We start from the raw sequence: 25,727 nt of genomic DNA on the forward strand, positions 1-25,727 counted from the left end.
CGCATGTGCAGAGTAACTAGTATGAATAATATAAGAACTTGTAACTCTGATACTTGCAGAAATCGAGTAGATCTATGAATGAAACAACAGTGGAAAGTGGAAGAAACTTGACGTATCATGTAAGCCCGACAATGGTGGACAAAAGCCCTATAGAATATAATATTGGTCTGGTCCATAATTTTTGTCAATAATCTTATATCAATCAATCAGTAAAATTATGGGTTGGGCCCGCTATCCACAATTTAGCCCAAAATATAGAGAGCTTGAATTAATTCTCCGAGTTTGCTTTCCGGATTCAATTTTGCGCGGTGAGGGTTTCTCGTTTCTTCCATTTGAAACACACAGGAGCGAAAGGGTTTTCCGAGTATGGCGGGAGAAGCTGCAAATTCTTCGGCGCAGGGTCCTGCAACTGACGAAAACCTCAATTCTGTGGAAGCTACCATCGAGTCGGGAGTTGATTTCGGTGGCGCCGAATCCACTTGCAATAACAGCAACATTTTGAGCAATGGAGAGAGCTCTTTTGCTGTGTCTGGTGTTGAGCGCGAGAAGTCGCTGGAATATGCCGAGGAGTTGATGGCGCGTGGCTTTAATGCCATTAAGGAACGTGATTACGCTGAAGCTACTGATTGCTACAGTCGTGCCCTAGAAATCAGGTGAGGTATTACGATGTTCGTTAGATGGATTATTCCCCTGTGCCTCATTTTAGTTTTCGCTACCTTCATCTTAAGCTATTTGCTGTCCCTCTAATGTGATACGTTATGAATAAAGTTACTAAAGGATATTTTGAATCAATGCTCGTAATTTTTTTTCCCATTTATTGTTCCTATTTCAGCTGATTCTAAGTTGAAAGTAAAGTTGCAGGACATTTTCGTGGTCTCCCACCCCCCCCCCCCCCCCCCCCCCCCCAACCACTGTTCTTGCATCACATGCTTAGCAGCTCCAAGACTTAATTGAGCCATTTCACATTCTTTTGGTAATTCTTATGCCATAAATTTTTTAACGCGCTGAAAATTATTTGTGATGATGAAAATGCATTCAGGGTTGCACATTTTGGTGAACTTGCTCCTGAATGTGTCAATGCTTACTATAAGTACGGATGCGCACTCTTACGTAAAGCTCAAGAAGAGGCTGATCCATTGGCTTCTATGCCGAAAAAAGAGGGGGTATGTCAGGAAGATTGTGATAAAGATGGTTCTGTGAAAAGTTCTGTTAATGGTGGATCTTCTGCTACTTCAGTTTCTACTATTGAACAAGAAGGAAGCACCAATTGTCTGGATGAAGTTACAGGTAGAATTTAGTGATTAGTTCATCGATATTCACCAAGGATTGAAATGGTCGTTTAATAGATAATGAGTGGGTAAACTTAAAAAATTCTATGCTAGCATGTGTGCGTTATCGAAGATGGAAAATGCATGCTTCTCGATCATTAAATTTTCTCGACAGTCTTTTCTTCCTCTTAGTGCAGCTATGATTTAACTGGTGATTTTGTTGATCATGGGTTGATGAACTTAAAAGTTCGTGTTAGCATGTGTGCGATATTGAATATGGGAAGGGGCGTACTTTTTTTATCATTACAATTCACCTGATTATATGTATACTTCAATGTTTAAATAATTTTACACATGAAAAAATTCCTAATCATCCTATTATGAAAGAACTGCAATAGGTATATACTTATATTTTTTTAAATGATGTGTATACTTCAATGTTTAAATAATTTTACACATGAAAAAATTTCTAACTGTCCTTTTATGAAAAAAACTGCAATATGTATATACATATGTTTTAAAATTATGTGTGGGATGGGGGTTGCGTTGGCGAGAAACCGTGAACTCTCCATTTATGGGGGAGTCTGCTGCCATTCCAACTGATAGGTGGATAGTAGGAACTGCAATTTTCAGAAAGGTTAATGGGTGTTATCAATTGCTCAAATACCAGTTATACCAATCGAGTGATCCATCTTTTGAGATGTTTTGGTTTAACTTATCGGGGAGGGTGGAATTGTATAATCTGTTAAAGATGCAGTTATATATGATTTTGAGGAATTATTTAGGTGTGGTGATGGTGGGTGTGTATAATCTGTTAAAGATGCATTTATATAGGATTTTGAGGAATTATGTAGTTGTGGTGTACCTAGTTTTCTTCCGTGACGTTTGTTTGAAGCATGACATGAATTTTTGCTTATAGTTTTCTTCTTTTTGTAAATAACAGTAGAAGTGAAAAATGAAGAAGGAGAAGACGAAAGTGATACTGAAGACCTAGCTGATGGTGATGAGGATGAATCTGACCTGGATTTGGCATGGAAGATGCTCGATGTTTCTCGGGCAATTGTTGAGAAGAACTGCGGGGATACTCTGGAAAAGGTGGATATCTTGTCTGCCTTAGCAGAAGTAGCTTTGGAAAGAGGTTTGCAATTTGTTTCAGTGATTGCTATCATGACTATATATCTAGATAGCTTCGTTATGTGGTAATTTTTTACTCATTATTAAAACTTTCTGCTTTGTCCAGAGGATGTTGAAACTTCACTTAGTGACTACTTGAAATCCCTGTCCATTTTGGAGCGCCTGGTTCAACCTGACAGTCGGCTTATAGCTGAGTTGTATCCTTTACAAATTTGCACATCATAGTTAGTTTGAAAGTACATTTTGCGAGGTAGAGGACTTATAGTCATCGGGGTTTTAAAATAATTTTCTAAACCTATGTCATAATTAGTTCCAGAAGATTTCTTAACATGAGAACCAAGAAATTTTAGGGTATGCCTGTGTTTGGAAATTGGTTCTAAACCTGTAGAAGCTGTTCCATATTGCCAGAAGGCTATTTCAGTTTGCAAGTCTAGACTGCAGCGACTTACAAATGAAGTAAAGCTCTGTCAAGGAGCTGCAAAGACATCGGCTTCCTCTGAATCAAGAGAACTTGTTCCAGCATCTTCTGATACATCCCATTCATGTGATCCCATTGCTGACAAAGAATCTGAGATTGACACGCTGAATGATCTGTGTGATGAATTAGAAAAGAAGGTAAGCATTAATTAGATATCGACAATTGTTGGAGCAGCTTTGCTATTGTATTAACTTGTTTTCTTATTGCAGCTAGAAGATCTTCAGCAGCTCGCCTCAAACCCAAAATCTATCCTCTCAGACATCCTAGAGATGATGTCTGCAAAAGCAAATGCTGGTGAGAAAAGTGCAGTTTCAGTAGCAATGAACTCTTCTCAGATGGGTATAGCCATTAACACTGGTGGAATTACCGAGTCTCCGACTGTTTCCACTGCTCATTCAAATAACACTTCCCGCGTTACTCATCTGGGTGTCGTTGGAAGAGGAGTCAAGCGAGTGGTCATGAGCTCGACCACAGAGTCTGGACCAACTAAGAAGCCTTCGATTGATCCATCATCAAATAATAGTGATGGCAGTGCCTCTTGACCTTTGAGTGCTGACCATGGAGCTCATCTAATGGCTACCGGTAATGCTTTGTTATTTACAAAAATTGGATCATGAAATACACGTGAATCTGAATGTGTCGTAAATGTTCATTGTTGTTTTCTTTATCTATCAACATTAAGGCTGATATAACCTCGATTTCTCTTGTATAACCGTAGTTTGTGTTCTACTATTTTTACTGACTCGTCGAAGAAGAGCGACCTATGTTTGTACCTTCTGCTTATTTTGGTGTACTTTGTACAAGTTTTTGTATAACTGTAGTTCACACAATCCGGAAGGTCCAGATAAGATAAAAACCCGCCACCGGGACATATCATATCTGCATTCGTTTTTGAATTTTTTTTCAAACTAAATGTACCAACACTTTCTTTTCGGTTCTGGTTCTTCCTGGGCTTCCTTTTTTTCAGGTGGCTATTATAAATTGTTGCAATTGTCCCGTTTCAGTTTTATTACATCGGCTAAACTCGAAGATGGTTAACCTGTTTATCTTTTAGCTGCTTCCAATATAAAAAGAATCCAGTCATTGAACTTGAACGTTTTTGTTCTCTTATTCCACTCACGTTATCCAGTCCTATGATAGATGTGCATGAAATGTTGTAAATTTAGAAGGAATGTTTTTTGACAGATTTTGTATGTATCCGCATGCTAATATCTGTGCTAGAATAAATATATGCTTTTTACAACATTTCTTATTCATAAACATTTAAAATTTTGAATTATATTTTGAAGAATATTTTTTTAAAATTTAATACAGGATATGGTAGTTACTATTTACAATTATTTTATTCTGTTTATTATGATTGTTATTATTAAAAGGTCTTAGAGCTTAAAATGTGGTATTATATCACGTCTAATCCATTTTAAATCAGAAAAGTATTATAAAACAACATAATATTTGAAATTATTTTGGTTATCTTAATTTTGAAGTATAAGCAGTCACCAACGAAATCATTTCTAAAGCTTATAATTTTTTATATAATCTCTATAGTTTTTGTATTGTATAATTTAATTATTTCTAAAACCAACTAAAATTTATATACAAAAATACTAATTAATACTCACACAAGTGCAATGTGCCTGGGAATACTAGTTACTGATTTTTTATTGTTATTAAGCTAATTAGAGATTTAGATTTTAGTCCTGCTCATTCCTTTTCTGTATTAATTGTTGGATGTAGGGTTTTTTTTTTTTTTTTGAATAATAAATGCATTTATTATAACAAAAAAATAATTATAAGATAGTTGTAGAATTTGTGGAATGTTACATATGTGAGTGAGGTAAGAAGGAAGATGCAGTTAGGATTTCGTTGGTGGCTGCGTATATTGTTCAATAATCAATTTCTGATGAAAAGTCGCAAACTCTCATGTTAGACCATAACTACTTTTGTTTTATCTTCTTTGGATTCACGTTCCATAAAATGTTCTCAACCATGTAAAATTCTACTGTTATTGTAACACTACTCAGGCACTAACTCTTGGATGCATATCTTAATGTTATAAGAATTGAGCCTAATTTGGCAAAAAGAATTACTTTAAGATGGGAGAATTGCCAAAATATATGTAATAACTTTCAATACTTTAATACAGCCGGTGTTAGTAAGGGTGATCATGGTATGGTATGGTTTTGCAGTTTAATTCCAACAATGTAAAAAAAAATTACCGTAACTTCTAAATCCCAAAACAATTAAAATTACCAAACAATAATAAATTCTTTGATTCAATAGTATGAAATATTGTTTGGGAAATAACGTTATTTTATTATTGTTTAGGAAATAACATTTCTTAATTTTTTTTTAAAATTTTGGGAATTAACGACGGTTTTTGGTTAAACCGTCGCAAATAGCAACAGTTAAAAAGAGTTACCGCAACTTCTAAATCCCAAAACAATTAAGATTCCCAAACAATAATAAATTTTTTGATTCAATAGTATAAAATATTAATTGGGAAATAAAGTTATTTTATTATTGTTTAGAAATAACATTTCTTAATTTTTTTTTTAAATTTTGGGAATTAATGACGGTTTTTGGTGAAACCGTCGCAGTTTGCGACGGTTTTGGTTAAACCATCGTCGATTTCCTTTTTTTTTTAAAAAAAAATTAAAATCGGATTCTTAGAATCCGTGTCAGTTTGTCCCGGATTCTGACTCCGGGACAGTGAATCCGGAACTTTAAACTCCGGATTGTCATATTTTCATAATGTTTTAGAATATGTTATATTTTAGTAAATAAGTTTTAAAAATATATTATTTTTAAAAAAAACCCCTTAATAATTACTCTTACTCAGCATTAGATTATTTATGCTCCTGCTAGTACTGCAGTTAATTTTATAATATGATGTAATTAAATCATAAGATGAAAAAATCAATGGATTTCGGACACAAAATGTAAAAAAATGGCAAAAGTAGAAATATATAAGCAAATGAAAACTTGACCTGCTGAATGTGACCATGTGAGGGGGCAAACATCTGCAAAGATTTACTGAGATTCCATGTGTAGTTTTCTAAAAAATAATTTTTTGAAAGTGTCTTGTTGGAGATGATTAAATCAGAGACAGGCTGGCAGAGGAGTTAATATCGCAGTTAATGCAAATTTAAGGAAGTGTACGGTGGGCAGATATGCTGTAATTAATGCCAAGAATCGATTATCAACAAGCGTCATTCGCGCCAATACATGTGAGCTTCAGTTCCCAAATCAAGAAAATAAATGAAAAAATCAAACAATTCGCTCCATTGAATTGTTGAATGTTTTGAATTTCGGTTTTTTTCTTAAAAAACAAATTAAAAGGAAAAAATTTTGAATATGGTTCGTGGGGTATATGTGACTAACCTAATTTCAAAAGAACGGAGATACCGGTTGGGGTGTGTTCTTGTTTAATAAGAGGCAAAGTGATAGGAGACCTCATTAAATTCTAAGAGGCATCACCTCAATTGTATGACCAACTATAAGCAAAATGGACTGTTTAATGGACTCATGAGTATACTAAAGATACCTAACAAATCATGATGATCACATGATTACAGCAAAAAATGTTTCTTTCTTCAATTTTGAAACCCAAAATATGCTTCTTAATAAAGTTGAAATAATTCAAAACTGCTCTTTATAGTTTATATCTCAAAATCCTACCAACCTTTTTTTTGAAGACGACTAACCAAGCTTTTTTTCAATCTTCTTCCCATTCACTCTACAGTGCAGACATAGAAGTGCAGAAAAGAGGGAAGATTCTGGTATATTAATTTGATTCAAATAAAAGGGCCCCCCAAAAAAGAAAAAAGAAGACCAATCAATCCAAATTAGAAAACCCATTATCTTTGAACTTTAATAATTCACCTTTCTCGATTTCTGCTCAGAGCCACATTTGTCTGTTTCAAAGTTTCTTGAATTCCTTCCTCCATTTCTCCCTTCAAGCATAAACAAGTGAATTCCCCTTTTAGTTTTCCACAAACATAATCATTCCACAAGACCCAGAAACTCAGAAAGTGAAGCTCATTTTTGGTGCTCATTACACACGTAGTCAAATCGAATCCCTTTAACGCTACATGATTCTTGCTTGAAATATGTTGAAGCCGGCATCAGAAAAACCCACTTCCAAAGGGCAGGCTTGGTAAGCTTAAACTCCCACATGCACACTCTGAAATCAGATTCTTTAATTTCTTTGCTTTCCTAAATCTTGCTTCTTGAATTTCTATGCATTGGTTGCAGGTTTTGCTCAACAGGGTTGCCGAGTGACGTCATAATCGAAGTTGCTGACATGACTTTTCATCTTCACAAGGTCAATTTTCTTCAAATACCTCCGAAGTGGTGTCATATGTTGCCACTTTCACTGATATTCTTGTTTTCTTGCGTCTAAAATCTGGATGAAATAATTTTCAGTTCCCTCTGATGTCAAAAAGTAGAAAGCTTCACGAACTGATAACTGAAGAAGAGAAAAAACCAATCAAGGATCACAAAATCCCAAAACCCAGATGAATCCAACAAGAAAATTGACAGCGACTATCATGAAGAAGACATTGAAGAGGACGGGGAGTGTCACATCACCTTCCCAGATTTTCCGGGGGGCTCCGAAAATTTCGAGAGCGCCGCGAAATTCTGTTACGGCGTGAAAATATATCTCTCAGCCACCAATGCCGCAGCTCTCCGCTGTGCGGCGGAGTACCTACAAATGACTGAGGAGTTATCGTCAAACAATCTCATTTCGAGATCTGAAGTTTTTCTGTCCCAGTCCGTGTTTAAGAATATCAAACATTCAGTCAAAACGCTCTCCTCTTGCGAGAAGTTGTTGCCGATGGCGGAAGATCTCGGCATTGTTTGGGGATGTATTGATGCCATTGCTACCAAAGCCGCCGCCGTAGATCCTTCGCTGTTTGGCTGGCCGGTGAATGATGAAGCTGTAAGCAACATAGGGAGTGAGAAATTTAGTAAAGGAGGATCTGCAAGTGGGGATTCATGGCTAGATGAGCTATGGCTTTTGAGTCTTCCGATTCTCAAGCGGTTGATTCTCGCCATGAAAAGTTTGAATCTAAGCTCAGAAATTATCGAGAGTTGTTTGGTTTCCTACGCGAAGAAGTACATTCCCGGAATCTCGCGTACAACGCGGAAGCCATCGTCTTCTTCTAGGGTTCCGACAGAGAACGAGCAGCGAGAGCTTCTGGAGACTATGGTTTCGCATCTCCCCGTAGATAAAATCTTGCTCTCGAATCTAGCGTCAAAAACGACAAGATTTTTGTTCCGATTGCTGCGAACTGCGTACATTTTGAATGCTTCGGAGATTTGTAGATCAACACTGGAAAAGAGAATTGGATCACAATTAAAGCACGCCACCTTGGATGACTTACTGATTCCGAGCTACTCGTACTTGAATGAAACGTTGTACGATGTCGATTCTGTGGAAAAGATTTTGCGATATTTTCTTCAAGGAATTGCAGAGAGTTCGGTAAATAGAACATGTGGCGAAGACGAGAGTGGTAATCTCAGGTCGGCGGCCTTGATTCTGGTGGGAAAGTTGATGGACGGCTACCTATCGGAAGTTGCTTCCGACTCTAATTTGAAGCCGGAGAAATTCTACGACCTCGCCGTTGCGATGCCGGATCACGCCAGAATCTTCGAAGACGGACTTTATAGAGCCGTAGATGTTTATCTCAAGGTAAACAATAATATCAAATCAATAACCGAAATCACGTATCATAAATTCAACACTCAATTCAATGTTTTGCGAATTTATGCAGGCCCATCCATGGTTATCAGAAGCAGAGAGAGAGAAGATCTGCGGTGTGCTGGATTGCCAAAAGCTCACTCTAGAGGCGTGCACTCACGCAGCACAGAACGAGCGCCTACCGCTTAGGGTGGTGGTTCAGGTGCTGTTCTTCGAGCAGCTTCGGCTCCGCCATGCAGTCGCAGGGACAAATTATATCGCCGCCGATGCAGGAACCTCTGCGGAGGTTTCTCGGCCGTCCAGCGAGAGCGGAGGAAGAGTGGAAGTAGTGGAGGACGACTCATCGAAGATCACGCCGGAGGAGAGACAGACGTGGAGAGCGGCGGTGAAGGAGAACCGAGTGCTGCGCGTGCGCATGGATAGCATGAGGACTCGGGTTCACGAGCTGGAGCGGGAGTACTGCACCATGAAGGAGACGATCGAGAAGGTGGGGTCACGTGGACACGTGGAGAGACTCGGTTGGCTGTCGAAATTCGGGTGCAAATTTAAGACCCAAGTGTGCGATTCACATGAACGGTCGGCGGCCGAGACAAGGAAGGGCCGCAGCAACCGCCCCGCCGCCGTGAATGATTGATTTTAATTTCTTAGTCTGTATATACTTGTCATTAATTTCTTGATATCTTATTCTGTATGAAATATTATGGTTTTTTTTTAAAAAAAAATTCAATCCAATTTGAAGCTTTAATGAATTTCAATTTGTACAATTGACATTTCAAAAAAGATTGCAGCTTTTTATTCTGTAATTGTAATTGTAAATTTTAAAATAAAAATACTATTCAGTAACTTATAAAAAGAGGGCCCCCCGCACATGTACAAACACACTCAATATAAACTATTAAGATTACAATATTGATCGACAATTCAATAAAAGATCAAGATTCACGTAGGTCTTGCATCAGAAAAATACTAATTTTGAAAAAAAATATATAGTGAATTACAAAAAAAATATTGTTTTGTATGACCAAACTTTTTCTTGTTGATTGATCAAGAACTAGCAAACAAAGTCCTTTCAAAAATTTCAAGTAAATCTTTATAAGTTCCAATACTCGTATTTGTTAATCTGGTGGTAAAATCTCAGTCACAATGGGAAAAAAATAACAATCAAGAAACAAGAAAATGGCAGCTTCATTACAGCCAGCTGCCACCCTTATGCAGCCAACTAAGATTGGTGCCTCAGCCAGAACCAGCCTGCAGCTCCAAACAGTTCAAAACATTGGCAAGACGTTCGGCATTCTCATTGCTCAAGAACATACTCATTTCTCAAGGACATGGCTCATAAATGCACCGATGCTGCCAAGTTGCTGGTTTTGCTCTTCAACTTCAGCCCTTGTCGTCTCAGCATGTATTTCACCTAGCATAATTACTTTTACGCCTGATATAGCACCGGTGGACCTGAGATATCAGGGGAGGGAGCCAAAACGAGGCCAAGGGCAGTGCCATTAGATTTTAAGAAGAATTCATAAATAAAATTTCAGAATCTCTTCAGCTAGGCGTTCGCTGGCCGCGGCTTATGCCAATCAATTCTTGGTGATAAGTCGCATGTGTATCATATCATCCAAATTTAGCAGCGAAGGAAGTTACAATTCGAAAATCTTGAACGAAGTGAATATTTACAGTAAATTTTCTGATTGATATGAATTCTTGAAATATAATGATCAGAAATGCGCTAGTACAAAAATTTATTACTGGAGAAACACAACCCATGCAAGGTTTCATATTCACGTGTATCGATATCCATATATCTTGTAAAAAAACTAATTCCCTCGGATTCACACTAAAGGGAGCTTTGTGAGCTAAAGCTCTGAAGGAGTTCCAAAACGGCTTACCTATGACCAAGTTCAGAGCCAAACCTACATGGAAGTGAAAGGGTCGGGAACAGCTAATCAATGTCCAATCATTGAAGGAGGTGTCTGACAGCTTTGCTTTCGCGCCAGGCAAATACGAAGCTAAGAAACTCCGCTTGGAGCTAACATCATTCACAGTAAAGGCAGAGGGTGTAAACAAGAATGCATCATTAGAGTTCCAAAAGACTAAGCTCATGACCCGTTTAACATACAGCCTCGATGAGATTGAGGGGCCTTTTGAGGTATCTTCGGATGGCAGCATAAAGTTTGAGGAGAAAGATGGGATCGATTATGCTGCCGCAACAGTAACGCTTCCTGGTGGCGAACGTGTACCATTCCTCTTCACTATTAAGCAGCTTGTCGCATCAGGAAAACCAGATGGTTTCAGTGGAGAATTCCTCGTGCCCTCATATAAAGGTTCATCCTTTCTTAACCCAAAGGAAAAGGTGGATCTACTGGTGATGATAATGCGGTGGCGTTGCCTGCTGGAGAAAGAGGAGATGAGGAAGAGCTCGAAAAGGAGAACATAAAGAATGTTTCATCTTTAACTGGAAAGATCACATAAGTGTATCCAAATCGAATCCCGAGACTGGTGAGGTGATTGGGGTGTTTGAGAGCATTCAGCCATCCAAATTGTGGTATCTGTTTTCGCCAAACGAGGAGGATATTTTCCCTAACATTACTTCTCAACTTTACCATGAACTGAATCTTTGTGTCACCAGAAATCTTTACAGGAACACAACCCATCTGTAAAGTGATGAAACCTCAAAGAATCTCTCACAATGATTCGAACTCCCACAGCTTTTGAAATAAATTTGATGGTGTTATGACAGTCGCCACAAATCCTCAAATTCTTAAAAACCCGTATCGATGATTGACCTTTTAAATTTAGGATTCCAAAAGCAACTGCCAGCTTCTCGCTGTGATTACACAAACTCGCCTCTTTCTCCTCTCCATCCAAATCTTGGAGAACAAATTCTGTAACTGGGGAGTACCCGGCTAATTTCATCTTCCTGCGGATTTCATCCAAAAATTCATATATTTCATTATCTTCATCACCAACAACAAATGTATGCACTATATTATTAACTTCAACCCAACTGCAACCAGGAACTTTTCTAACTCCTCTGTCTCTCATTAATTTTCTAATCTCTGAGGCTTCTCCCCACAGTTTAGCCGTAACAAGGATGTTAAAAAATAAAACATAGTTCCCAGGGTTGTTTGGTTCAATCTCGAACAAATGGTTTACTGCGATTCGGGCTAGATCTATATTCTTATAGATTCGACATGCTCCAAGCAAGGCTCCCCAAGCAGAAGCAGTTGGTTCTACAGGCATTTTTTTTATAAATTTATATGCCTCTTCCAAACGACCAGCACGACCAAGAACATCAGCTACGCAGGAATAGTGCTCAGAATCAGGTTCAACTTCATAATTCTTGCTCATTGAATCAAACACTGATATCCCCTCATCTACCATTTGTGAATGGCTACAACCAGATAGGACACCCGTAAAGGTGACAGAGTTTGGTTTCACCCCTGAGTCAACCATTTTACGGAAGAGCAACAAGGCTTCCTCTCCTCTTCCATGCATTGAGTTTGCGATAATGATAGTGTTCCATGCAACTGTATCTTTCTCCGACATCATACTGAAAATTTGGTTGGATGCTTCCAGGCCACCACATTTTGCATACATTAACACCAGAGCGGTACTGGATACTATGTCCTCGGAAATACATCGTCTAACAAAATACAAATGAATCTCCTTTCCTTGCCTCAAGTTTTTCAAATGAGTACAGGCGGTCAGAACACTCGTCAGAGTGATTTGATTTGGTGCGATTCCAAGTTGCTGCATTTCTCCAAATAAATTTAGTGCTTTCTCTGGTTTTCCATTATCAATGCATCCAGCAATTACAGTATTCCAGGAAGCAGTATTTAACACAACTCCTTCACTTCTCATTTGACGAAATTTATTGAGAGCTTTGCAACATTCCCCATTTGAAAAATATGCTGATATTATCACATTCCACGATACTGTATCAAGATTTGGCATGTTATGAAACACTGATTCGGCATTCTTAATACTTGCACAATTAGCATACATGTCAACAAGTGCACAATTCACAAATATGTTATCTTCCATCCCATTCTTGATACCAAAACCGTGAATCTCTCTACCCCAGTTCAAACTCTTCAAACTCGAGCAAGCAGGAATTACCGTGGACAAAGTCATTGCATTAGGCATAATCTTGCTCAACCCCATTTCACGAAATACCGAGAGAGCTTTCTCTGGAAGACCACAAGCAACATGACATGAACAAAACGACGTCCAAGAAATTATATCTTTCGTACACAACTCACCAAAAACTCTCTCGGCACCACTCAAATACTTGCATTTCCCGTACATATCAATTAAAGCATTCCCAAGAAGCAAATCCGAACTATATCCATACATCACAGCATCACCATGAATTTCTTTAGCCTTCACTAAATCCCCAGAATTCGCACAGATTTTGGCAGCCGCTAGAATAACGAACTTATCCGGAATCACATTTCTGCTGTTTTTTATTTCAGTGTACAACTTTATTGCTTCCTCACACCGACCCATTTTGGTATAAGCTGAAATCAATGCAGTCCATGACAATACATCTGGTTCGGCAAAATTGTCGAACAGTTGGCGAGCCCGTGTTAAATCTCCTAAACTCAAATATTTCTTGATGAATTTCACATTCATGTGAGGTGGGAGATTCGTGGGTACCTTGGAAAGCATCTTATGGGCCACGTTAACTACTGCCACGAACCAAACAGAGCGCTGAAATGAATCATGGCCGGAAACTCATATATTAGCACTTGTTTCTTTGATGGTTAGGATTAAAGAGAGTCCACTCATGGCTGGTAGGCTGTAGCATCTCGCACAGTCCCGAATTTAGGACGAAACTCAAAAAAAAAAAAAAAAAAAAAAAAAGTTCAAGGCCATGTTTGGTTGACGATATGTCTTTGATTTCAATTTTTATCTATTATTTATGTTATGTCAAACAAATCAATAATTATTTATTTCATTAATCTAATAATTGAAGGTAAAATATTATACTTGGTATCTTTATTTATTTTATGTATTAATTGTTAAAATTAATAAAAATATAATTTATCATCGTATCTTAAATTTAATCAGTCGAATCAAACATACTATCATTATTTATTCAATATTATCCTACATTTACTCAATAATTTTAATAATAACAACATTAGTTGTCTATTACGGACGGAAAAAACTTGGTATAACATTTTCATGTGTTGCTCTAATTCGCTCAATTTTGAAATTTGTATTATTTTCATGTATACAGTATACTGATTTTTCTAAATAATTCGCAGTATTGTAAGAAAGTTTCAATTTTGATAGTATTAATATCTTGGATTAAGTGGAAAATGTAGCTATTTCTGAAAATATTTTCCCATGTTTTTCCCTCTTACGATTAAGGATGCTATGTTAATGCGGACAATCCAATTAAAATAAATATTTTTAAAAGAAATTCCAATTAATTACTTCTCCGTTTAATTTCTCTTCTAAAGATTTTCATTCACTCTCAAGGTTGGTTCAACGTTTTCAAATAGGAGGAACTAAAAGATTTGGTATCATCGACATATCATCTATACGGATAGCTGTGTTAGTTGAGTGTGTGAACCTTAAAACAGATGTCCCAAATTCGAAATCTACAATAGTATTTCTACTTGCGTATGCATGTCGTGATATATATGTTAACATGATATATGTATTTCGTAAGTTGCTGTACAGATTCAAATTTACTCGATGCTCAAAAGTTAGCGGATAAGACCTCATTAAAAAAATATGTATTTATAATATATTTTAAATTTTTTAAAAACATATGATATTTTTAATATAATGCTATGTTTGTATAACTGTGTCCAATTCTAATATTCTAATGTTACCAAATTAGTGCAACCTTTTGGAATCCCTGTGCATAATTAGATTATTACCAAACGCATTTTACCGAATTCCCTAATCTGTCCCTAATCCATTAACACGAAACTACAGATCTACCCCCACCACGTTACAAGTTCCATTTTCCCCCGGACCTAGAAAATCCAGCCCTAACTTTTCAATCTACGAATACAAATCTGTCCTCCCCATTTTCACTAGTAATTTTTGCTTCACCCTCCCTCCAAATTTCCCCGAACTTCACCGAATATCTGCCATTCTCACACCCTTTAATTCTCTTTTTTTTGGCCCTGTTTTCATGTTAGACCGGTCACATTACGTACCCAATTTCCCCAGCCAACGTGAATTTGGTCACTCGCACGATTCACATATAATCAGTACCAAAATAAATTACTAGTCAAAATTTGCAATTCTCGTCTAAAAAAAATAAACCCACCTCGAAAATTTATAGTGATCCAACAGTTCTTTAAGGTACACTACCTACACGGTTTGAATTCGTCTGTAAATTATTATTATTATTCTTCTTTCCATTGTTATGTATATGGGTACAGTTGACATGAGTGTGACATGTTTAATTGTAACATTGCATAACACAGCCATGGCCTAGCCAAGAGTTTTTTTTTTGCCTCGTGATACCATCCAAATTATAGGTAAAATAAGGGTGACCCAGAAAAAGGAAACAACTTGTATCGATCTATGTTATGGTTGATTAAATTGGGTTCGTGTCAAGATTTTGTGTGCCATTGACTGTAACTTTACTGTTGCGTTAGGGGGTTCAAGAATTATTGTTATGATTTTTTCCACGTGTTGTGGCCTGTAAAATCTTTGTTTGGGTTTTTTGAATTTTTTAGTGCTAGTCTTAAACTTTTTTTTTTTCCTTTTATTTGATTTGTTAAGGGTTTGAATTTTTAGCTTCAAATGAGATGATCTTTAGGGTTTTTTAAGCTGATGGGTGCTTATAATTTGGGGTATTTGACAGCCCCTTTAAAGGGCGTGTATTGGAAAAGGGATTGTGGTGCAATGCTGCATACTGGGTAAAGTCTTTAGTCTTTGCATGTGATTCTTGAAATTCAGTTTAAAGAACTAATATTGAAATTAAAAGTGTAATACTATTAGCATTTCTTATTTTGTCTCGTGATATATGTGATTTGTTTCTCTCTCTTTTTAAAGTTTTGAACTTTTTTTTTCTCTGATTCTGCATTTTATTCGGGTGTGTTCAGTACAAGTTCAACTTACGCCTGTTTTAACTTTGGGACATCTCTAGGTGAGTTTTAGTTCGGGCTCGATCTCCACGCAATGAGCTGGAATAATATAGATGCTAAATGGAGCTTTATTGGGAAAACTACATATAGATGATAGTCTGACTTATATGGCATGTTTGAAGGGAGATCTTCATTTAAATGCCAACTTTTTTTAATCAGTTAATTATTTTTCTTGAATTGTTTCTTTTTTTAAAGCTATTTTCTGGACTGTGTGGATAGAGATTAGAGATATAGTTGCATTACGAGTGATGATTTTAGGCAATGTGGTGCCTTGAAACTATGTTGATGGTGGAATTTATCATTTTAAAAAGTTGATTTTTTTGTAAAAGTTTGACCAGCCCAGTGTGGGTCCGCCTTTGAATTTAGTCGCAGAGATGATAATTAAATTTCTGGGACGAGGAATTTGGTAAACTTACATTGCTTGTCATTGTGTATAAGTTCCTCTGCATTATGTTCATGGTTTTAACTCAGGCATAAGCATGCATGGGAAGCTTGTAAGTATCAACATCGATGGCAAATCCTCAAAACTACCAATCTTTTATGGGAAAATGTTTTTTGTTTGTAGCTGCATCAACATTTTCTTTATATATTCGTTTGAGTTTCTTTAAACTCTGTCTGGCTGCAGGTTTAATTTGGTTTAACTCCTTCTATGGACACAAGCTAACATTAAAACTTTTAGTTTTAAACAATGGAAACGCTCCCATGTACCGCCGGTTCACATAATGTTGGAGAATCCGATCGTCCTGAACATGGCTTGCAAAGAGCTTATAAATATGATGGAAAATCAGAATTTTTCCTTGATGCAGAACAAGCTGGGAAAGAAGATCTCAAAGCTAATGGTGTGGTGCTAAATGAGGTTGAATCTCATGAGTTAGGGGAGGATGGAGGTCAATTTACTTTGGAGAGATTCCCTTCTTCAGAAGGCTGCTCTAATGTAGATATGTATAATTATTTTGATGTTGACAGCCAAAATCTCTCCGGTGACTCCCATGATTCTGAACATGACCATTTAGACCACAGGGATCATTTTTCTGGACCTGATGTTGCCTTAGATCACTGTGAGATAGTTTTTGAAACTTGTGAAAGCGGATTGCCAAATGATAAGCAAGAGGGATTATGCCATCCTGAAATCAGAGATATAGAATTAGATGAAGCCCAAGCAGTTTGGGTGAAGGTATATATAACTCTATTTCTTCTGACCAACCTTTTTGCAGTTTCTTAAATATGTTGTAGTTTCTATCCAATGTTCATTATAGTTGTTAGCCAGCTCCGCGTGATTTCTCGGATCTAGTTTCCAAGTTGAAGAAAATAACTAATTTCCAACGTTGTTTTTAGGGTCTGATAATGATCAGAAGTTTCTGCAGTAGAATAATGTAACCCCAGTAACTTCAGAATCTCAACGTCAACAATGCTAAAACTTTGTCAAAATACTTAAAAGTGCAAGATGATCATGTTAATTGGCATAAATGCCTCAGATTTATGTTCAAGCTTCATGAAATTTGAGCTCAAGGTTTCATATCTAAAATGCAGAATTTGTGTTTTTTTTCCACGTGTTATTCTGAAGGTTAATAATGCAATATACCACATGAATTCTCATTCATGACTGCTTGACCTATTTTTTTTTCAAATCCCTGTAATATTTCTACCACGGGTTCATTTTAATGAAGTTTTACTCTTGCGGTTATGAAAATTCCGAAGAAAAATCATTTGAAGATTATTTGATGCTAACTGTTCAGCTTTGACACTTGTAGTGGAGGGGGAAGTGGCAATCAGGGATTAGATGTGCAAGGGCTGACTGGCCATTATTGACTGTGAAAGCAAAACCAACTCACGACAGGAAACAATATCTTGTAATATTCTTTCCTCGGACTAGAAATTATTCTTGGGCTGATGTGCTACTTGTTCGTCCAATCAATGAATATCCGGAGCCAATTGCATATAAAACACACAAAGTTGGTCTGAAAATGGTGAAAGATTTAACTCTTGCTCGTCGTTTTATTATGCAAAAGCTGGCTGTGAGCATGCTGAATATTCTTGACCAGTTGTACCGTGAGGTTTGCTTTTGAAGTTAATCCTTGATTTATTTTTTTTTCTAATATACATTTCTAAGCATGTGTGTGTGAAGGGATTTTCAGATTGACGAATATAATTAATTATTATCTTTATGTCGAGTCTGCTGCTATCGAACCTTGTGTTAAGATCTTTTCATGGCAATCTAGGCTTTGGTTGAGACTGCTCGTGATGTGATGGTTTTGAAGGAATTCGCGATGGAGGCTTCACGATGTAAAGTTTATTCTGATCTTGGAAGGATGCTTTTGAAGCTTCAAAATGTAAAAAATTCTCTCATTTCATTTATCATGTATACAACAAAAAATATACGATAATTTAATTTCTCCCTCATATGTGGAGTTTACATCAAGGTAGCTATAATTCTTTCTTCTATTATGATTCACTCTGCAGCTTTAGAAGTTGATGTTAAGCTTATGCTACTGTGGCTATGAATACAAATCTAAAGAATGTTGTAGCTACAAGTTTTTATTGTTGCTAATTTTTTGGGCTGAAATTTGTTGGTGTTTTTTGTAGCTTTAGATCCATTTTTTGATATGTTTCTATTCTGTGCACCTTCAAGTTATCGCCCCCTGTTTATTCTCCCCATTTTGTGGTTTGAGATTTACAGAATGTTTTATGTTGGATAGTAGCTTATGATGTATTTCTAAATTTCTGATTGCCCATAAAATGACCCTAAACAAGTTAGTTGTTACCCTATGTAAAGATTCATTTGAATTTATTGTTAGAATGGTTCAGTATGGTCCCTGGATATATATTTTTGTCCAATATGATACAAAACTTACAAATGTATTGAACTTTACCAAGTTTTGAGTGTTCATTAGATTTTGTTTTCTATTCTATTTATATATGTACCATATGTAAAATTTTGATAAAAGCAGTTTAGCTGACAGAAGAGAGAGAGAATTGATGTTCTTTCAACATCCAATTGGCAGTGTTTATTATTTTCCTGGTCAACATAATGTCAAAATCTGGTTGTCTTTTTTTTTTCAGATGATACTGCAGAGCTGCCTGAATTCACATTGGCTTCAACATTCTTTGCAGCCTTGGATGCAACAATGTCAGAATGCAGACAGTGCTGAATGCGTGGAATTGCTTAAAGAGGTACTTCCAAAGTCATAAGTTTTAATCGTGCATAGATGTCTGTGGATATGAAAGTCATTGGTGCAGGTTTAATAGTATCCGAGTCAACTAAAACAACCACTCAATCTGGTGTACTTTGTTGTAATTAGCCTCACCAGAATAATCATTTACCCCATTAAAAACTTGGCTTGTAGTATCTACACATGGCTTGATGTTTTACTTGTTTTTTTCATTTTTGACCTTGCTCACTGCATATCGTGATAACTTATAATCTGCAGTTTTAGTTAAAATAGAATAAATTCTTGATAGCACAAGTACCTAAGTACACTTTGAACACTGACATTTACCAGTTATATGGATCTGAAGTCTGAATCAAATCTAAATTCTTGTTTTTATCAAATATGATGAGTTTGGGTAACTTTTGCATTTTCTTTGTAATGGTTTTTAATGTCGTTGTTTTTCTTTCTGAGGGCCATCCTTGGTGCGTCATCCATCTGTGGGATTGGGTATTATAATTTTGTTGATTGCCTTGTTATAGGATTTCAAAAATGAGAATCTTATCTTGATTTCTCCTTTTCACATGCGGTGAATTGCTCTTTCTTATTTTTATCTTTTACACCAGATTTCTGAGAAAAATATTTCGATATTTTCATGGTTCAGGAATTGAACGACTCCATCTTATGGTATGAGGTAAACTCTAGGTCAAGTTCAGCAGCACCAATGGAGTTGGGATCTGATTGGAAGAGTTGGAAACAAGAGGTGATGAAGTGTTTTTCAGTTTCACATCCTATATGCTCTACTGTAGGCTCAAACGAGCCTATTAATGATGATGCATTGACTGGGGGGCTTCAGATAAGCAGAAAAAGACCTAAGCTTGAGGTTCGTCGTGCTGATACACATGCGTTTAGTTCACATCATTCTGCTCCTTCTGAAACCAACTCTACTTTTTTCAATGGATATGGTGTTGTAAACTTCTCTGCCCTGAATTCTGAGGCTCCGACTACATTAAGTTTTCAGGATGCAGCTGCCCCAGCAGTATATACTGGATGTGTTTCTGATAAATGGGATGATATAATTGTCGAGGCTAGAAATGTGGAAGTTATTCAGGCTAAAGACGGGGAAATGACCCCTGCTGCTTCTCTAACGCCAAAGTTCCAGGAATCAGGAGATCGTAATCGACAATGCATAGCTTTCATAGAATCTAAAGGAAGGCAGTGCGTGCGGTATGCTAATGAAGGCGATGTATATTGCTGTGTGCATTTGGCTTCTCGTTTTGCTGGAAATTCAGCAAAAGCTGAAGCAATGCGTTCTGCTGATTCACCTATGTGTGGAGGTACCACCGTTCTTGGGACTAAATGCAAACACAGAGCTCTAATTGGTTCTGCCTTTTGCAAGAAACATAGGCCACTCGATGGTAAGAATACATCATCTCCTATTCCTAACGTTAAAAGAAAAAGCGAGGAAACTGTCATGTATCCAGTGAGTAAAAGTCTGACACAATTTGTGCTTGAGCCAGTGACTGAAACTCCTTCCCGAGTTGATCCAATGTTAGATGTGGGAAAAGGCTTCATCTCAGCAAGCACTATGATAGAGAAACCTGAGCAGCTTCAGCAGGCTCACAGCAGCGATGAGATGGTAGAGTGCATAGGTTCATGGCCCCAAGTTGAAAATGATCCGTGCCTCGAAATCCCAAAACGGCATTCTTTATACTGTGAGAAACATATACCTAGCTGGCTTAAGCGTGCTAGGAATGGTAAGACTAGGATTGTGTCGAAGGAAGTATTCATAGATCTGCTAAAAGATTGTCACTCCAGGGAGCAAAAATTGCAGTTGCACCAAGCATGTGAACTCTTCTACAGGCTTTTGAAAAGTATATTGTCTTTGAGAAATCCAGTACCCAAAGAAGTACAGTTTCAATGGGCAATCTCTGAGGCTTCCAAAGATCCTAGGGTTGGGGAATTTCTGATGAAATTGGTGCACCATGAAAAAGAGAGGTTGAGAAAGCTCTGGGGCTTTGTGGTCGGGGGAATAGAGAAAGCATCACCAACTATCGAAGAGTTGGTTCCAATTTCGATGCTGACGTCTCATGATAGAAATGACGAAAATGTTATCAAGTGCAAAATTTGCTCAGAAAAGTTTCTTGATGATCAAGTGCTTGGTGAACACTGGATAAATAGCCATAAGAAAGAAGTGCAATGGCTTTTCAGGGGCTATGTTTGTGCAATATGCTTGGATTCTTTTACTAATAAAAAGGTTTTGGAAGCTCATGTGCAGGAGAGGCATCACGTGGAGTTTGTTGAGCAGTGCATGCTTTTACAATGTATTCCTTGTGGTAGCCATTTTGGAAATCATGACCAGTTATGGTTGCACGTGCTTTCAAGTCACCCCGCCCATTTAAGGTTGTCAAATGCTACTTTGATGCAAGATGAAGGTTCTTCGCAGAAAGTTGAACCAGAGAAGCAAGCTCCGGTGAAGCACTCCAATCCGGAGGATCAATTGGGCACACGAAGATTTATTTGTCGGTTTTGTGGCTTAAAATTTGATTTGCTGCCTGATCTTGGTCGCCATCATCAAGCTGCTCACATGGGCCAGAGTTCTACTGGTCCTCGCTTGACTAAGAAGGGAATTCAATTTTATGCCCATAAACTAAAATCAAGGAGGCTGACGCGGCCACGATTTAAAAGGGGTTTGAATTCAGCATCTTATAAGATTCGGAACAGATTGCAGTCCTTGAAAAAAGGAATCTTTCCATCGAAGTTAGTTAATCCATTGGATATCATGGTTCAATCAAGTGTGCCTGAGGCTTCTACTCTTGGTAGATTGGCAGATTCTCAGTGCTCAGCTGTTGCTAAACTGTTATTTTCAGAAATTAAAAAAACAAAACGGCAACCTAGTATATCAGAAATTTTATCAGTTGCAAGATCAGCTTGCTGCAAGGTAAACCTTGTGGCATCATTGGAGGTTAGTTATGGAAATCTGCCAGAAAGAATATACCTGAAAGCTGCCAAACTGTGTAGTGATCACGACATTTTAGTGGAATGGCATCGGGAGGGCTTCATATGTCCCAAAGGATGCAGCCCTTGCGTCAGGTCACCAATTTTGTCACCATTGGTAACCACATCAGATTGCACATTTCAGGGAAGATCTATTCAGTCGCATCTTATGACGTCAGAGTGGACAATGGATGAATGTCACTGTGTTATTGATTCCCGACATTTTTCTCTTGACCTCTCTGAGAAAAATATCATTTTATGTGATGATATAAGTTTTGGACAGGAATCGGTTCCAATAGCTTGTGTCATGGAAGAAAATCTTTTGAATGCGGAGGGGCCTGATGAGCAAATTTCCGAGTCCTTTCCATGGGAAAGCTTTACCTACATTACAAAGTCATTAATCGATCAATCTCTCATTCTTGAAGCAGAGGTATCTTCATGCAACTTCTCTGCGAAAGAGTTGATTGTAAATGAGTTGTTTCTTGTTTTATTTTGTGCAATTACATTCGCTGTATCATGAGCACCGGCATACTCCTACAGTTGTTCACATATGAGCAGCAGAATAATACAATGGGGTCTGCCTGATCTTAACAGTGTTTTCTTGTTATTTTTTGAATTGTAACTAATATTAACAGATCTCCTTATAAATGCACATACATTCTAATTTTCTAACCAGATTTACGAAATGCTCAAATCTGTACATTGTCCAGAGCTTACAATTGGGCTGTTCTTGTGCACATTCTACATGTTTTTCTGCAACATGTGATCATGTGTACCTATTTGACAATGATTATGAAGATGCCAAAGATATTTATGGAAAGCCCATGAATGGAAGGTTTGCTTATGATGAGCGGGGTCGAATTATTTTGGAGGTAAGCAACAATTTCTTCCTGGCTAGTGATATTTTTTCCCATTTGTGCAATTTGGATGCGCTCTAGCACTTTCTTTATGATGGTGGTTGTACCCAGATAACTGTTTCCTGAAACCCTTGCATAATAATCTGGCTGTTGGGTTTGATTGTTGGCTTATTAGATTTTTTCCAAAGTCGTTAAATACTTATTATTTGATTAACTTGTATAGCGTTCACATAAAGTAATAGACTATGTTTTCTACAAAAATATTCAAAGCATTTCAAAATTGTTCTGTCTATTTCTTCCACAGATTACATAGTGTGGCATTCTCCTCAGAAATCTAATTGTTGTACAAGTTGAAAATTATGAAAGTTGATATTCCCAAACTTTTGTTACATGTTTGCATTCCACATTACGTAATTGCGTCTTGGTTGACCGTGATACTCTTCGCTCATAACACCGTCGAGTGATGTAAGTTTAATGTTATTCAACTGTATTTTGTATCAACAAATACTTGAGGTCGTTTAATGGTCGATGATGCTGTTATTATTTTGTGCTTCTTCATGGATATGCTATCTGCATAACACGTTGAAGCTCTTTCCTGAATTGTCAGGAGGGGTATCTAGTATACGAGTGCAATCAAAGGTGCTGCTGTAGTAGAGCTTGTCAAAACCGAGTTTTGCAAAATGGAGTTCAACTGAAGTTGGAAATATTCAAAACGGAAAAAAAGGTGACTCTCAGAAACTGCATGGAATTTTTTCAGTATCGAACTAAACTCTATGCCATCCGAATTGTAGGGCTGGGCAGTGAGGGCACGTGAAGCTATTCTTCGTGGGACTTTTGTATGCGAGTATATTGGTGAGGTAATTGAGGAGCAGGAAGCAAATGAAAGACGAAACAGGTTTTTTTTTAAATAGCTGATCAAATTTGTTTACCAGTTGATCTTACTTTTTAAATTGTCATTGACAACTTTAAACATTGCCATGCTTTTTGGATAGCAGGTACGGTAAAGAAGGTTGCAGATATTTTTATGAGATTGATGCTCATATTAATGATATGAGCAGACTAATGGAAGGGCAGGTCCCATATGTAGTTGACGCCACAAATTATGGCAACATTTCACGCTACATTAATCACAGGTGAGGAAGGTTTTAGTTTGTTATCTTTTGAATATACTAGTATGAAGCACGTGCGATGCACGTAAATACAAATTATATGATAAAAATAAAAAATTTGATTTTCTAAAAAAATAATTTGAACCATTTTGTTATAAATTTGAGTTTAATATCTTTGTTATATTGGACGAATAAATTAATTAAGAACTTATGTAATTTACTTTCGAATTTTTTGTCAAATTAAAATTCAAGTTGATAATTTTATGTTATCTAATAAATTATAATTAGCACAATATATAGAATCAAATTAAATGAAACAAATTTTAAAAAAATATATATCCAAACATCAAGTATAAGGCATAATAAACTAAAAATCAATCAACTTATGGACTTTAAAAAATGTGAAGGGTAATAACCATAAAACATGTTTAATTAGTATTAATTATTAATTAATAGACTAAATGTGAATTTACTTCATAGGTTACATGATGATAATTGAAATAAGTAAAAAATATGAAGGGTAATGAGGTCCATTCACAATTGGAAAACATTTGAAGTATCACTACTTTTATAGATATATAGATTTACTCATCGAGCTCAAAAGCCAGTTGTTTCTTAAAGTGAAAATCCTATAAATCTGCCATTCTATTTCAAATTTCGCTTGAGATCTGATTGTGTTTAAACTATGGAATAAAATTGTTGGAAATTTTAAATTATTTTTTAAATCTACCCAAGTTTTTTATCCAAGATCAATGATGTGATCTTGATGCGATATCCATATATGTTGCTCTTTCAGCACCAATTTGATCCTCTTATGTTGTTCTTAGTTGCTCACCAAATCTTGTGAATCATCAAGTTCTCGTTGAAAGCATGGATAGTCAGCTCGCTCACATTGGTCTCTATGCCAACCGAGATGTAAGCATTCTTCAAACTTTCCTCCAATGAATCAAAACTTTATGAATCATTAACAAGAAGCAAAATTATTCCGCCTCCATCAAAAAAACTCTAAGTTTGTAGTATTCTAACGCTTTGAATCTTGAATATATCGAGCAGATATCTTTAGGGGAGGAATTGACTTACGATTTCCGTTACAAGCTACTGCCTGGAGAAGGATGCTTGTGTCTGTGTGGAGCTTCCAACTGCAGGGGAAGGCTTTATTGAACTGTTCCTATACTGGAATAAGCCAACTGCATAGTTATATCTTTGATTCTTTGTAGTGCCCTGCTAAATTTTTCCTCTGAAAATTCAGATGTTATTTTCCTGTTGGAACTTCGTTAGGCTGGTAATGTCAACATATGTTGCTCATTATAACGAGGTTGATGATAGACTATGAATTCATACCAAGTACTAATTAGTAAATGAAATGTAGAAGTAATCGTATGTCCATACCTTTTTTTTCCATTTTTTGCATAAAAACGATGAGAAGGAGGTGGGATTATATTGTTTTTTTCCTTTACATTAATTTCCAATGCTTGTGTTGGATTCATTTTGAACAGCAGAAACATGGAGCTCTTTACAAGCACATAACCATGAACTTGGCCTGGTCTCAATCTGATCCGATGGTTCTGTTTAACTAAGCCTATTGCAGCCCTTTTGAGCCCGCCCTGGACTGGAAAGATATTGAATCTCTGATGGTTCTGAAATGGTTTTACTTGTCCGAAACCACTGGACGAGTTTTAGGTTTATTGTTGGATGATGTCTTCCAAGAATCATGGATTGAATATATCTGACTCCCTCAAACATGAAAAATAATTTAATTATTTCTTTTTCAAAGTGAATTGGAATTGTTGTATCAGAGATTCTATGATATAGTCCACATGAAAGAAAGATATGGCAACGTGGGGCAAATATTAGGAGAATGCCATCTCATAGTTTCACTTTCATAATTTACTCACCATCCCCTTTTAACT

General features: G+C 36.8%; 4 protein-coding genes and 1 pseudogene across 8 annotated transcripts; 4 read left to right on the forward strand and 1 right to left on the reverse strand.

Moving 5' to 3' along the window:
- The first annotated feature begins 277 nt into the window (after nt 1–277).
- LOC142549725 (NASP-related protein sim3) lies at nt 278–3,663 on the forward strand. 2 transcript variants are annotated; one of them, XM_075658823.1, is made up of 6 exons: nt 278–653; nt 1,040–1,287; nt 2,215–2,406; nt 2,509–2,599; nt 2,744–3,017; nt 3,090–3,663. In XM_075658823.1, exons 1-6 carry the CDS (start codon nt 367–369, stop codon nt 3,420–3,422), a joined length of 1,425 nt encoding a protein of 474 aa, XP_075514938.1. In that variant the 5' UTR covers nt 278–366; the 3' UTR covers nt 3,423–3,663. The 2 variants fall into 2 exon arrangements, with proteins under 2 accessions (XP_075514938.1, XP_075514937.1); XM_075658822.1 differs by having other exon boundaries at nt 280–653; nt 2,212–2,406.
- A 2,826-nt stretch (nt 3,664–6,489) lies between these two features.
- Nucleotides 6,490–9,347, forward strand: LOC142549726 (BTB/POZ domain-containing protein At5g66560-like; annotated as a pseudogene).
- Nucleotides 9,348–9,690: 343 nt separating this feature from the next.
- Nucleotides 9,691–13,443, reverse strand: LOC142549727 (pentatricopeptide repeat-containing protein At1g20230-like). The gene has a single exon (XM_075658825.1). The coding sequence runs from the start codon at nt 13,256–13,258 to the stop codon at nt 11,207–11,209; it is 2,052 nt and encodes a 683-aa protein (XP_075514940.1). The 5' UTR covers nt 13,259–13,443; the 3' UTR covers nt 9,691–11,206.
- LOC142550298 (oxygen-evolving enhancer protein 1, chloroplastic-like) lies at nt 9,764–11,021 on the forward strand. Its single transcript, XM_075659526.1, has 2 exons — nt 9,764–9,989; nt 10,582–11,021. Exons 1-2 carry the CDS (start codon nt 9,764–9,766, stop codon nt 11,019–11,021), a joined length of 666 nt encoding a protein of 221 aa, XP_075515641.1.
- A 1,148-nt stretch (nt 13,444–14,591) lies between the features above and the next one.
- Nucleotides 14,592–25,303, forward strand: LOC142549728 (histone-lysine N-methyltransferase SUVR5). 4 transcript variants are annotated; one of them, XM_075658828.1, is made up of 12 exons: nt 14,592–14,917; nt 16,334–16,882; nt 17,460–17,762; nt 17,928–18,038; nt 18,769–18,879; nt 19,519–22,281; nt 22,562–22,723; nt 23,316–23,432; nt 23,500–23,603; nt 23,704–23,841; nt 24,645–24,732; nt 24,871–25,303. In XM_075658828.1, the coding sequence occupies exons 2-12, from the start codon at nt 16,397–16,399 to the stop codon at nt 24,976–24,978; spliced, it is 4,491 nt and encodes a 1,496-aa protein (XP_075514943.1). In that variant the 5' UTR covers nt 14,592–14,917; nt 16,334–16,396; the 3' UTR covers nt 24,979–25,303. The 4 variants fall into 4 exon arrangements, with proteins under 4 accessions (XP_075514943.1, XP_075514942.1, XP_075514941.1 ...); XM_075658827.1 differs by lacking the exon at nt 14,592–14,917 and adding an exon at nt 15,106–16,114; XM_075658829.1 differs by lacking the exon at nt 14,592–14,917 and having other exon boundaries at nt 16,434–16,564; nt 16,675–16,882.
- The last annotated feature ends 424 nt before the right edge of the window (nt 25,304–25,727 follow it).

This window comes from Primulina tabacum, chromosome 6 (genome assembly GCF_025594145.1).
Source record: "Primulina tabacum isolate GXHZ01 chromosome 6, ASM2559414v2, whole genome shotgun sequence".
NCBI classification, from domain to species: domain Eukaryota; kingdom Viridiplantae; phylum Streptophyta; class Magnoliopsida; order Lamiales; family Gesneriaceae; genus Primulina; species Primulina tabacum.

Bases quoted from the DNA above. Each gene is read 5' to 3' on its own strand.
- LOC142549725 (XM_075658822.1), top strand. From the start codon at position 367: ATGGCGGGAGAAGCTGCAAATTCTTCGGCGCAGGGTCCTGCAACTGAC. The intron at 654-1,039 runs GTGAGGTATTAC...AAATGCATTCAG, and splicing joins AGTCGTGCCCTAGAAATCAG to GGTTGCACATTTTGGTGAAC. The intron at 2,600-2,743 runs GTATCCTTTACA...ATGAGAACCAAG, and splicing joins AGTCGGCTTATAGCTGAGTT to AAATTTTAGGGTATGCCTGT.
- LOC142550298 (XM_075659526.1), top strand. From the start codon at position 9,764: ATGGCAGCTTCATTACAGCCAGCTGCCACCCTTATGCAGCCAACTAAG. The intron at 9,990-10,581 runs GTATTTCACCTA...CTTTCGCGCCAG, and splicing joins AGCCCTTGTCGTCTCAGCAT to GCAAATACGAAGCTAAGAAA.
- LOC142549727 (XM_075658825.1), bottom strand. From the start codon at position 13,258: ATGCTTTCCAAGGTACCCACGAATCTCCCACCTCACATGAATGTGAAA.
- LOC142549728 (XM_075658828.1), top strand. From the start codon at position 16,397: ATGGAAACGCTCCCATGTACCGCCGGTTCACATAATGTTGGAGAATCC. The intron at 17,763-17,927 runs GTTTGCTTTTGA...ATGGCAATCTAG, and splicing joins TTGACCAGTTGTACCGTGAG to GCTTTGGTTGAGACTGCTCG. The intron at 22,724-23,315 runs GTAAGCAACAAT...CTGAATTGTCAG, and splicing joins GGGGTCGAATTATTTTGGAG to GAGGGGTATCTAGTATACGA.